At 33.4% G+C, this 13,752-nt stretch overlaps 1 protein-coding gene across 5 annotated transcripts in view; it reads left to right on the forward strand.

Moving 5' to 3' along the window:
• Nucleotides 1-13,752, forward strand: part of Rasal2 (RAS protein activator like 2) — a 323,464-nt gene that overhangs the window by 130,480 nt on the left and 179,232 nt on the right. For all 5 annotated transcript variants that reach the window (XR_013426392.1, XM_021722624.3, XM_021722625.3 and 2 more), the window contains exon 2: nucleotides 13,558-13,685. Coding sequence is in view for 4 of the 5 variants with exons in the window: in XM_021722624.3 (XP_021578299.1) it covers nucleotides 13,558-13,685 (128 nt within the window). In the remaining variant the exon portion in view is untranslated. The remainder of the gene's footprint in view (nucleotides 1-13,557; nucleotides 13,686-13,752) is intronic.

Genomic DNA, 13,752 nt, shown 5'->3' on the forward strand with positions numbered 1-13,752 from the left:
CAATTTAGTTGTATAAATATTGCTTTTTATTGAAAAAAAATTGTCGTGTTGCATGGATCCCACTTCTCATATTTCCTTTAGGGCAATGATAATTGTTTGTTTCTTTCTTTATGATTTGTGTATCCTTAAGATTGCCCTTTTTAAAATAAATACTTCATTTATTTTTAAAAATATTGTAGTTGGACACAATACCTTTATTTATTTTTATATGGTGCTGAGCATCAAACCCAGTGACTCACACGTGCTAGGTGAGCGCGCTCTACTGCTGAGCCACAACCCCAGCCTCCAGGTTGCCTTTTTCTTTATATTTGTTTGTTTACTTATTTAAATATGTATATTTTCATGCTAGGAGCTTTCCTCTGATCTCTAATACTCTTTGTTTGTTTGCATAAACTAAATTTGAGACTAGAAAGCTGACTCTGAGAACTAAGTGTGAAGTTGGGCTTGTCTGCTAACAGCTTTCCAGTGAGGTGATCTTGATGGGCTATTGGAAAAACCTTTGTTATTTATTCCTTCATGTTGGGATAATCTGATATCCAAAAAGCTATTCTCCTGCCTGGATTGTGGAGGTCTGATTGCTAGTTCTGATAATCATTTGGGGGTTGAAGACAACTTTGGGGCGAAGCACTTCTTAATATTCATTTTATGTTTTCAGTATGTTTTTCTCATCTATGACAGTCACCTTTTATTCTCCCATTTATTTTACCCTTGACATTTTTCTATAAGATGAACTGGAGAGATGATTTTGGAACTGTAATTGTCTTTTTAAAAATCAGTTCTAATCAGTTATACGTGACAGTAGAAAGCTCTGCGATTTATGTACACAAATGGAGCAGAATTTTTAACTTCTCTGGTTGTACACGAAGTAGTCACACCGTTTGTGCAATCATACATGTACCTAGGGTAATTCCACCATCTTTCCTACCCCCTTGACCCATCCCAACCCCCCTTGCCCCATCCAAAATTCCTCTGTTCATCCCATGTCCTCCATCCCATTATGGTTTGGTATTCACTTGTCAGATAAGATATTCAGCCTCTGATTTTTTGGGTTTGGCTTATTTCTCTTAGCATGATATTCTTCAACTTCATCCATTTACCTGCAAATTTTATTCTCTTTTAATGCTAAGTAATATTCCATTATGTGTATATACCACAGTTTCTTTATCCGTTCATCTATTGAAGGGCATCTAGTTGGTTCCACAGTTTAGCAATCATGAATTGTGCTACTATAAACATTCACATGGCTGCATCCCTGTAATATGCTCTTTTTAAGTCCTTTGGGTATATAGACCAAGGAGTGGGATAGCTGGATCAAATGGTGGTTCCATTCCAAATTTTCTAAGGAATCTCCATACCGCTTTCCAGATTGGTTATACCAATTTGCAGTCCCACTAGCAATGCATGAGTTTGCTTTTTTCCCCACATATAATTGTCTTTTAAACCAGTTATCTGGTTCTCATTTTAGATCAACCCTTTTCTCCATTCAGAGGTATTTAGTGCTGGCTATCTACAAACTTTTTTTTTTTTTTTTTAAGATTCTGCGGTGTAAGTTGGGTTAGTTCTTAGCTTTCCTTACCCATGGCCTAGGATTCAGTTTTCTCAGGCCTACTAAGCCAGTTACTGCTTGAAAATATTCTTCCTAACTTCTAAGCATTTATTTATTTTTATTTTTTTCTGTTCTTGAATCCTTGTTGGTTATTATTATTATTGGTTATTTTTTTCTGTCTCTCCATATACAAATTCATTTTTAGTTTTAATGGGGCTTTGAGAGGCAGTGAATTTATTTATTTTCAACATGCCATTTTAACCTGGTAGCTGCTCTGTATTTGTTAAAATGAATTTTTTATAGAGTATTTGTAGAAGTCTTGCAATAATTCCAGTTCTTCTGTAAGCCAGAGTTAGGGATCTTGGACCTAATCTGACAGAAACAGCATTTAGCTTGATTTTTTTTTTTTTTCTGATTGGACATGAACCAAATTAATTTTATCAGCTTCTCCCTCAAACCTGTTGTTCTAGAATTTCTAACTTTAGTAATGGAAACTCAAAATCACTTGTTGACAAAAATACATATCAGTGGTGGTGTGTCTCTTCTGTTTAAAACCCTTCAGAGGCTTTCCCTTGTTGATAGGATAAATATCAACATCCTTAAATTGGGTTATGGATTTATGTATGATCTTGCCTCAGCCTGTTTCACCAGTCTCTTATCTCTGCAGTTAGTTTCTTATGCCATGTGCTTCATAGGACTACTTTTTTTCCTCAGGGTTTTTGGTTCCTTGTTTCATTTGCATGAAATGCCTAATATTTGTACTCCCTTCTACTACCTCCTGTTTTCCCAACTGTAATATTGCCCCAGGTTAAGTCCATTGCTCTTATTAAATCTCTCAGGTGTCCTGTACTACTTCTTGATAGTGTTTTTTTTTAATCAAAACTGTTCTAATTTAATTATATACTGATTGTATACTATATGACTTTAAGTTTTTTAAGTCCAGTGAATAGGTTTGTTTATTGTCATATCACCAGATTTAAGTGTTTTGTGCAGAGTAAATAAATACAGAATTAAAAGTAAGCAAATAAACATCAACAACAAAAAGAAAATCAAGAAAAGAGGCTCTGTTGATACGCTAGGAAAAAATCTAGATTTTACAGAAGAATAACTAAATTCTAAGATAACTGTGCTAAGTGTTTTATAATTTCAAACCTCATTTTATTAATCTGATTTGAGGAAGTATTATTTATTGATCTCAAAGGTAGCTTTCAAATCTACATTGTATCCTGAAGAAAGTCCCTTTTGCCCTCCTTTGCGTTTCTTTTCCTGAAGACCTTTGTATTTTCTTCTACCTGATCCTCGCTGGGGCTGTGGCTCAGAGGTAGAATGCCTGCCTAGCATGTGTGAGGCACTGGGTTCGATCCCCAGCACCACATAAAAATAAATAAAGATATTGTGTCCATCTACAACTAAAAAATAAATAAATAAATATGGATGAGCATTTCAAATCACCATTTCTTTTTTATCTTTACTCTTCTCTCTTTATTCTCTGTAATGTAAATTTATCCCTTGACATCTGAACTCATTATCCAAATATTTTCAATAATGGCTTAGACATTTTTAACCTAAAATTGACTGTACAATTAATTTTTACTAACACCCCTGTGTGTATTTGAGCCAAAATTTAAGTTGCTGAAAATCTGGGTAAGAAAATATGTATGAAGCAGGTGTATTGTCATGTATCAGCTGTTTTTTTCCCCAAAAGGGATAGTTTTGTGATATTGTTAAAGGTTTTGTACAATCTTAATATCTTCTAAGATAATGGAAAAGCGTATGGAAAGTAGGTAAACCTTGGAGAATTATGGAAGCTCTGACTTAGAAGAAAAGATAGAAATGATAAAGGTGAATGAATGATAGACAAAAAATGAAAAGAGAGAAAACATAATCTCGGCCATCCTCATGCATTATGCCTATGAATTTTATCCATTTGTGAGAAAAAATGAAGACATCTATGATAGTGGTGCTAGTTTGAAAAAGCCTTGTATTTAACTTTATTCTCATTGTCCTTTGCATTCATTGTGTATCTTTAATAAATTATTGTCTTTGTTTACTTACCGTAATGTTTGTAGTATAGAGGGAGTATAACTTGTATAGGATATACTATATACTGTATATAAATGTACTAAGAAGTTCATTAAATATTAAATAACTTTGTAGTAGCATTTTAAATATACTTTTTAATGGATTACATAGAGGTTAAAGAATATTTAATAGTATTTTGGGAAATTACTTGGGAGTTTGATTTTTTTAAAAAAATTTGCACTTCTGGGCATTGACCCTAAGCCTCCTGTATGCTAGGCAAGTGCTCTACCACTGAACTACATCCTCAACCCTTACTTGGGAGTTTTATATAGACTTGAACTAAATCTCCTTTTTCCATTTTAAATCATAGACTAAGGACTGGAGGTATGTAGTTCAGTGGTAGAGGAAAGCATGTGTGAGGCCTGACTTGTATTCCCAATGCCACCAAAATAAGTTTTAAAATAATAGAATTCAGCCTTTTGTTATGTGAGAATTTGCCATCCAGCATGTTTTTAGGAATGGATTAGATCTGTATAAGAAGAATGTCTGTTCTATTCATGTTGGTTGTATTGCAGAGAAAAAACTAAATCTTTCTTTTGCTACTTTATTGTCTCCATTTTAGGTGTTTGTTCCGTTCTACTCACTTGAGGTCTTTTTGATAAAAGCATGGATTTTCATTTTTAATGTGAAATTAGGTTATATTAGGGCAGAGCTCATGAATTGAGCTATTTATTTACCAGTGAGTGACTGTTGGGATTCTTTAGAGGAGCCTGGGTATCTCCTGGATGGTTTTTACTGTACATGTATTAATTTGTGATTCAAACAGATCACAATTGAGAGAAGAAGAATGTTTAGCTATGAATTCTATTCCAGTTGTCACTGCAGATCGAGGTAGATCTATTAAAGATTTTTAATGCTACCAGACTCTTGACAATTTTCATTTTTAATGCAGTTTGCTTTCTTTTGCTCTAGAGACATAATATCACAGTATTGACTGTGTAGCCAGTCTTTAAAAGCTTGGAAACTGATCTCTCAACACTGGTAAACTACTTACTGTTTTTCCCTCTCTTCTTTAAGAATTACATTCCTTTAAAAACTCTTTCTCCACAGCAGCGGCTCCTAAAGGAAAGTGATGAGATTTAATACTGAGTGAAGCAAGTGTGGGGGTGTATTAATATAGGAAAAAGTACTAAATATAAGAAACGAAATGTGCACTAAATGGTGTTTGAAATTCTCAGTATAGTTCATTTTTCTACCCATAACAGAAATGTGAGACATGAAAAGGATCTTGAATTTTGATTATTTAATAATAGAACACCATGGTCATGTTTTAAAGGCCAAATAGTATTTTCTTAAATTAGAATAATATCTCACTTTAAGAAAAACCTTCATATGGACTTTTATTTCCTTCTAAGCATTAGTATACAAATGAATTGTTTTACTTTGAGCATCTTATATTTTTTTGTATAAGAGGTTTAGTATGATCTATGGATATATCTGTTGGGGTTGAAGAGTAATCTTATAATAGACTGCTGTCATCTTGACATCTGCATCCTTCTACTATACTTATCCAGGCCATATAGTTAGTTGCTTAGGCAGTGCTTGGTCCTTTCTGAGAATTATGGAATTTATTCTTTCTAATTCATGTCTAAGAAATGGAAGAAAATGTGATCTGCTCTGCCTTCCTTTTCATGGCATATGTGTTTGGGGTACTGCCAACTGAAGCATGATATGGAGGGGGGAGGGAAACAAGGTAGAATCATTGTAGGAATTATACCCCTTTCTCAGCCATCTTAAGATATGTAGGTGATGGCAGCAAACTAAACGGAGCTCTTCTCAAAAGACAAATGTTATCTTTGTCAAACTTGTGATTGCCTACTCTAAGTTATACTTTCAAGGAATATATTACTCTGTTGTCAGATAACTCATTCTGTCCTGTGAGAGAGTAGAATTAGAAGTGCAATGGTGAATTGTGCTGTTGGGACTTGAGGGAAGCTGCAGAGGAACTCTTGACAGATGTTAGACTAAATAAAACTACTGAACAGAGAGAAGTAAACTATCTTCTCTCTTCCCTCTTTCTCTTAAGAAGGGTGATAGTGAGCATAGGGGATTTATCGACTAGGCACTATTAATCAAGTAGCATGGAAATTAAATCTCTATAGTTAAGGAGAAGACTGAAATGGTTCACTGAAGTTAAAAGACACAATATAAATTCATTTTAACAAACAGTTAAAGTCTCATAGTGAATTTGTAATGCAAGGATTAAAAAGCCAAACAAAACCTAGTGATTTTATATAAACACACTGAATCCTTAATTGGTATCCTTATTATTGATCAAGGTATATGTGGTTAAATTTAAATTTACTGGGACCATTGATTTGCACGAATTGTGATGTAATTTGCCATTCTAAAGGTACACTGGCTGTCAGGACAAAGCAAAGTTCATAGACAATGTGTGTTGGATAGTTATCAGTCTAAGAAAATATTTGTTATTCTGGTAATAGGGGTTTTTCCTGACATTGATGCATATGGATGGTATAAAGAAATTTAGAAATAAAATAAGTAACATTGAACCATTTTAATGACCTGTATAGGTTTGCCATTCCTTTTTGTGCTTTAAGAATGATATTAAGTTGATGGCAGCTCTATTAGATCTTTAAGTAGACAGAATCGATACATTTATAAACTAGTTTGGTTGTATATCTCCTATACTGTGGTCTGTTCCTCAGCAGCATATTACAGTCATTGTCATTGTTGAGAATTCTCTCAATAGGAAAACTTTTAACATTATTTCTTCTACTATAGCAAAAATTGCCTATAGAAGATATCCAGATATATGCCATATTTTTAAAGCTGTATGGCAAGGACAAGGATTTTATTGTTTATGAGAAAAATAACTTCCATTAAAAATATATCTTGTAAATTGTCCTATGAATTATATTAATCATGAATGTCTATTAAAACTGTTTTGAACATTATTTTGGTTACAAGAAAAGTATGTATTTAAAGAAATTACTGTTTTATTTTGGTTACAAGAAAAGTATGTATTTAAAGAAATTGTTTAAATTACAATTTAAAATATGTAGGTAATAATGTTTTAGTTATTTACATGTTTTTGCTTGTATAATATGGTCATTCTAATTCTGAGTCTTTACAAGTCTTATACTTTGAGTTCTGACCAAACAAATCTGGTCATTGAAATTTTATAGTTCAGAAGAATTTGCCATTTCTAAAGCCAGGTTAACTCTGGTGTAGGAATAAAAACAAATGTATGAAAGGATAGATCTGTCTTTCCACAGTAGTTCAAATTTCCACAGTTTATGCAAATTAATTTTTGAGAATGTATCTCTCTTTTTGATGTATTAAAGTCTCCCCTAAATAGATAGATTTCCCAAAATTTTGTTTGTGTGTGTGTTTGTGTTTTAAGGATAGCATTAAGAATTGGAAGGCTATCAAGACTGAACGAAATGTTATGGTTTGTATTAACTGGAGAATTCGCTCTAAGAATTCTGTAAACCTTGCTCTGAAAAGTTATAAATAGGCTCAGGATTTTACCAGTTGCATTTTATTTATCAGAATTAAAAAAAAAACAAACATGCAGCACTGGGTGCATGGCACACATCTGTAATCCCAGTGACTTGGGAGGCTGAGGCAGGAGGAGCACAAATTTGAGGCCTGCCTTAACAATTTAGTGAGACCCTGTCTCAAAAAATAAAAAGGGCTGGGTATGTAACTCAGTGATAAAATGTGCCTGGGTTCAATCCCCATACCAAAAAAAAAAAAAAAAAAAAAAAAAAAAAAAGTGGCCTAGTAAATAGTGTGATTCAAAAACTCAGATTAACTTCTAAGGAGCTGTAAGATTGTTTTAATTGATTTTATTTTTTTAAATACACGACAGTGGAATGCATTACAATTCTTATTGCACATATAGAGCATAATTTTTCATATCTTTGTATATAAAGTATGTTCATGCCAATTCATGTCTTTATACATGTACTTTTTTTTCATTACAATTCTTATTACATATACATACCACATTTTTTCATATCTCTGTTTGTATATAAGGTACGTTGACATCCAATTCGTGTCTTCATGCATGTACTTTGGATAATGATGTCCCTCACAGTCCACCATCCTTGCTAATCCCCTGCCCCCTCCCTTTCCCTCCCACCCCTCTTCTCTATTTAGAATTCATCTAATCCTTCCATGCTCCCCCTCCCTACCCCACTATGAGTCAGCCTCCTTATATCAGAGAAAACATTAGGCATTTTGATTTTTGGGGATTGGCTAACTTCACTTAGCATTATCTTCTCCAGTGTCATCCATTTACCTGCAAATGTCATGCTTTTATACTCTTTTATTGCTGAGTAAAATTCCATTGTTTATATATGCCACGTTTTTTAATCCATTCATCCACCGAAGGGCATCTAGGTTGGCTCCACAGTTTAGCTATTGTGAGTTGTGCTGCTATAAATATTGATGTGGCTGTGTCCCTGTAGTATGCTGTTTTTAAGTCCTTTGGGTATAGATCGAGAAGAGGGATAGCTGGGTTAAGTGGTGGTTCCATTCCCAGATTTTCAAGGAATCTCCATACTGCTTTCCATATTGGCTGCACCAATTTGAAGTCCCACCAGCAGTGTATTAGTGTGCCTTTTTCCCCACATCCTCACCAACACTTGTTGTTTGTCTTCATAATAGCTGCCATTGTGACTGGAGTGCGATGATATCTTAGAGTAGTTTTGATTTGCATTTCTAACTGGTAGAGATGATGAGCATTTTTTCATATATTTGTTGACTGATTGTACATCATCTTCTGAGAAGTGTCTGTTCAGGTCCTTGACTATAAGATTCTAAAAAGTAAAAAAGGTTTCCCAAGCATTTTTTTTTCCTTTGACCGTCTCCATATTTGGGTCATACATGTGTTCCTTTCCTGCTTACCCCTATTTCTGCTTTTAGTCAGGTCTCCTTATTTACTTTTCTATTGTAAATCTTTTGATACTTTCCTAATTCTGAAAGAGACAGTTTGCTTCTGAAAAAAGTTATTTTTATACATGTGTAGTGGAATGTTCAGTTCTGTCATATAATTTGCTTCATCATCATCTTGTGTCAGACCATGATGCTACTTTCAGCTCCCATCACAAGGAAGGGTTAACGTAAGAGAGATCTGTTGTTTTTGTTTCCTTACCAAGTAGTTATTCAGTTTATATTGATTTGAAGGGGCCTAGCATTTGATTTTATTCATATACTAAATAACCTAGGATTTTGAATGCTGTTTTGAAAATTAGTTGGAAATAATGGATTTCACTGTGTATATATGCCACATTTTTTAATCCATTCATCCTCTGAAAGGCATCTAGGTTGGCTCCACTGTTCAGCTCATCCTTTAAATGAGTTTTCTTCCTTTTTTTTTTTTTAAAAAAAACTATCTGTTGTGGACTTTCTTGCTAATACTAAAGTAGAATTATGGTTACACAACCTACTTAATGAGCATCCATCAATTTGTATTTATAGTACTTGCGCTTTTATTCTCTGATCTCTTTTGTGCTATTCCTTTACCTCAACTAGAGTTACTAGTCTACTTGTGGATTGGTATTTCAAAATCTGGCTCACATGGTCCCTTCTTTATTATTTTTACTGTGACCAATTTAGTGCAAATTCTAATCATCCCTTAATCACATTAATCTTCCATTTATTAAGACCTCTGATCTTCTCCCCACTTACTTCATCTTATAAAATATGACTGAATTTTTCTCCCTCCCTTCCTTCCTCCCTCCTTCTCTCCATCTATTTTTCCCTTCCTCTCTCTCTTCTTCTCTCTGTACCTTCCTTCCAGTACTAGGGACAGAACCCAGGGCCTCACAGGCAATCACTTTACCATTGAATTACAACTTCAACCATTTTTTAAAACATTTTTATTTGTTCTTTTTAGTTATTCATGACAGTAGAATGTATTTTAACATATTGTACATACATGGAGTATAACTTCCCATTTTTGTGATTGTACATGATGTGGAGTTACACTGGTCATGTATTCATATAAGAAAATACAAAAGTTGTATCTGATTCATTCGACTGTCTTTCCTATTCTCATCCCCCATCCCTTCCCTTCATTCCCCTTTGAATCTAGTGAACTTCTATTCTCCAACCCCCTCATTGTGTCCTCAACCCTTTTTAAATTTTTTATTTTGAGACAAAGTCTTGCTATGTTGTCCAGATTGACTTTGAAATTGGGTCCTCTTGCCTCAGCCTCTGAAGTAGCTGGGATTTACAGGCATGTGCCACCACTCCCAGTATATGGCCAGATTTTCTTAGAATCCTCCATTAAGGTCTTATTGTCTAAGCAATGGTTTTTAATGTGTGATCTGTGAAGCCCTGGAACCCCAGGAGCCCCTGTTCTATAAGGTTTAAGCTGTTATATAATGTGTGTGTGTGTGTGTGTGTGTGTGTGTGTGTGTGTGTGTGTAGTGTCAATGGATCTTTATTTTATTTATTTATATGCAGTGCTGAGAATCGAACCCAGTGCCTTGCACATGCTAGGCAGGTGCTGTACCACTGAACTACCACCCCAACCCCTAAGCTATTTTTATAATAAAACTGAAAGACAGATTATGGTCATTCTGTGTTTGCTATGTGGCAGACATTTTCTGAAAAAAAAAGAGGCATACCTGCCACTTCTGGGGAAACAACCAGCAGTATTTATTGCTAAAGATAAAATTTATGACTAAAATGAAAATTAGAATTTTGGAGAACTCATATCCGCCACCTTGAGTTTGACAGCTTCTCAGTATTTAAAGACATTTCTGATGAGATTAAGATTTGGGGGAAGATTTAGGCATGTGATATATATATATTTTTGATAGTACATAATGAAAAGTTGCAACATTTGGAAGATCTGCAAATCTGAGTTAATTAATATTTTCTAAGTAATCAGTGTATGATGGTTAAAATCTCATACATACGGGATAAAAGAGCCAATCAAAGGACGAGGTAGACAACTGATTTTGAATAAAATAATATGCAAAGTCCATTAACGTGGCTTCAAATTCCACATTGCGCTGGCCTTTAAAGGGAGATGCTTATTGAGTTTTGTTACTATATTAAAGAATATCAATAATTATGTGAAAATACTATTAAAATACTTTTATCTTTTCCAACTCTTTGAGACAGAGTCTTGCTCAGTCTTATTATACATCAACCGCATAAAACTAAAACAATCAATTGATAATAGAAAACAGAAATAATCAAACTGTCTTTAAAGATATATGCAAAAATGTAAAGAATCACTTTTTTTGGAAAATTGTTAACATTTCATTAAAATGTACCTTTATGTTAATATGTTGTAGGTTTGTTATTTTTAAATGAATACATATTTCTAAAATTCATTTTAATTTCAAATGTTAAATATCGATATGACCCACATAAACAAACCCCCTTTGAAGTTCTCAATAATTTTCAAGAATTTCAAGAAATCTTGAGATTAAAAAAAAAAAAACAAACCAATCTTGAACTGTTCATCTACAGAAAAATATCTAGTTTAAAGGAGTGCCTTCTAAAGGATCTGTTGAGTTACCTCTGATTTTTAAAATGTTTCTAAGGTTATTTAATTTTTGTAATGAGGTCAGCATGTAATGTCCTTAGTATTCTCATAGGGAAGGGATTGAACAAATCTAAATTTGTTTCTAATTTAGCTATTAAGATACTTCTTTTTATTTCTGTTATCTTTTCTCTTGTGAATTTTAGATACTAAAAATAATTGGAAACCAGAAATTAGAAGTAAGTCACTAGAGCATAAAGATTGGAATCGTTGATAAGGTGAAATAGGGCAAAAATCTGAGGCTGTCCTGTTCATATAATCCCAGCATGTAGGCCTTGCTTATGTGCTATTAGACCTTTAATTAGCTAAGGAAACGAGGACATGATAAAATGAGTAAATTAAATCTGTAGATTACTTTAAAGTCTTATATTATTAAAGTGCTTCTTATATCTAATCCAGAAGTGCTAAATAGAACAAAAATAATAGCTTATTTTGTCTTTTTTCTTCCATGTATTCTTATCAAATGATTGAAAAGTGGGAATTATATAGAGGTAGAAAAAAACAGATGAAATCATGCCACTTACTGGATGATTAATCAATCTCTCCATTTAGAGAAAAAAATTTTAAAATATAGAAGCATTGGTCCTTATTTAGTTGCTTCCTATTTTGTACTACGTTTGGCACTGGAGACAAATTGTTCAGGGTCCAAGAATGTTTTATCATATGTTGTCTTGTTTTCACAGTACCCTGAATAAATTAGAACAAAATTCAAATTGGACAAAGGAGAACATTATAGAGAGGCTTTAATAGAGTTATTCAAGATCATACAAAGAAAGGAATTTAGGTTTCCTTAAATTCAGTGTTGATGCAGATTTATATTTTGTCAGGAAAGTTGGTTTATGCTACAAATACAGTATCTTGTACTCTAATTTTTATAGACAGAGTATCCATGGCTAACTTACACAATAAAGTTAGTCACTTGAATAAAAACTAGTCTGCGCTACAAACCCAGTATATTTCCACATTAAATGGGTACATCTCTCTCTCTGTTGAAGTTGTCTTAGTTTTTGACTCCAGAAATAAGCACATTGTGATTAAAAATTTAACCTATTTTCTTTTTGTTTAAATCATGTGAAGATAATCAGTATTGACAGGACTAAAAAGTTCCTAAGAATTAGTAACATGTTTAGCAAAAGTCTAGTAACATTATTGTTCTTTGGACCTTGAATTATCTTTGGGGAAGTTGATAAATTCCCCCAAACATGCAAGTTAGATAGACTGAGAGAGGATGGGAAGTTACACAAGAAGGAACAGGGAAGATAATATTGGATACAAAATGATGTGGGTAGAGATATATCCACCAAATTGCTCTGATTACTGACTTGTTGCTTACTTCCTAAAGAAATCTGGGTACAATTATGCCAGTTTATATTATACTATAAGGCAACTAGGAAATCTTTTGGATTTATTGAAGCCAATACCAGTAATACCTATCATCATGTGACAAGACAGAAAGTCTGTAGAAAGCAATGAATTAAAAACATTCTTGTAATAGACATAATATATTTATTTATGATTCACAACTCTCCTGCCCTCATGGGTATTTGTTTTCCAATCTCTTTGGTTTGTTCTTCTCTAGCATAATAACTAAATAGTAATAATTAGAACATTTAAAATAATCACTATAGTAAATTCCTGAGAGGAATTAGTCTTTTGTGGTTAAAGTAATTTTAAGGTACTTTGAACTGTCAAATGCTTTATTTAATAGATCTAATGTGTATTTAAGATTAAGATATATTCCAGATTCTACAACAGCCCTCATATGAGTAAACAGTTAATATTAAAAAAAAAGTAGCAAAGGTAATAATAACCAGTTGACATTTAAAAGGAATTAAGGCATTTGTAAATTGTGGAGACATTTTGCTTTAATATTAGGTAACTTTACCTCTAAGAAACATGATGGTAAAACATTCAGATCTCTCCTTGAGGGCATTATTTTCTGTGTTTTTAAGATCTTACTGGCCTCTAGTGGTAATATGCTATTATTTAAACATTTTCAATTCTTAAAACTGTTTTTAAGACAGTCTGCCAGTAATTGTACTCTCAGTTCTGGACTAGAAAACCAGTATATTTCATTCTCAAAGTGGAAATGTTACATGTTTATCTTCCTCCCATAGACTACACACTATATCTTTTGTTCTTACCTTTGAATCTTTTTACTTTGAATAATACCAATTTAGCTCTGAAACAACTTTGCATTATTTTAGCATTTGTACAGTGTAATTACTGTATCAAGTTTGTACTAACAGTTTTTCCCACAGTGTTTCACCCATCTTCTCTGCAGATTGTAGGGCAAATTTTTGTGTATAAGTTTTTTTTTTCCTTCTAAGAGGCAAATGACTCACCTTTATTAATTTGACATTGAAGAATCTTGTTTTTCTGTTTTGTTACACAGATGTGAAAGGACCACCCACTCATCGTCTGTCTTGTGGTCAGTCACCCTATACTGAGACCACAACATGGGAGCGGAAGTACTGCATCCTCACAGACAGTCAGTTGGTGTTGCTCAACAAGGAGAAGGAGGTGAGATAGAAAGCTACTTCCCTTTTCTAAGCAAATGCCTGAAACTTACGTAGCTTTGATTTTTGTT

Source organism: Ictidomys tridecemlineatus, chromosome 10 (assembly GCF_052094955.1).
Source record: "Ictidomys tridecemlineatus isolate mIctTri1 chromosome 10, mIctTri1.hap1, whole genome shotgun sequence".
Lineage (NCBI taxonomy): Eukaryota > Metazoa > Chordata > Mammalia > Rodentia > Sciuridae > Ictidomys > Ictidomys tridecemlineatus.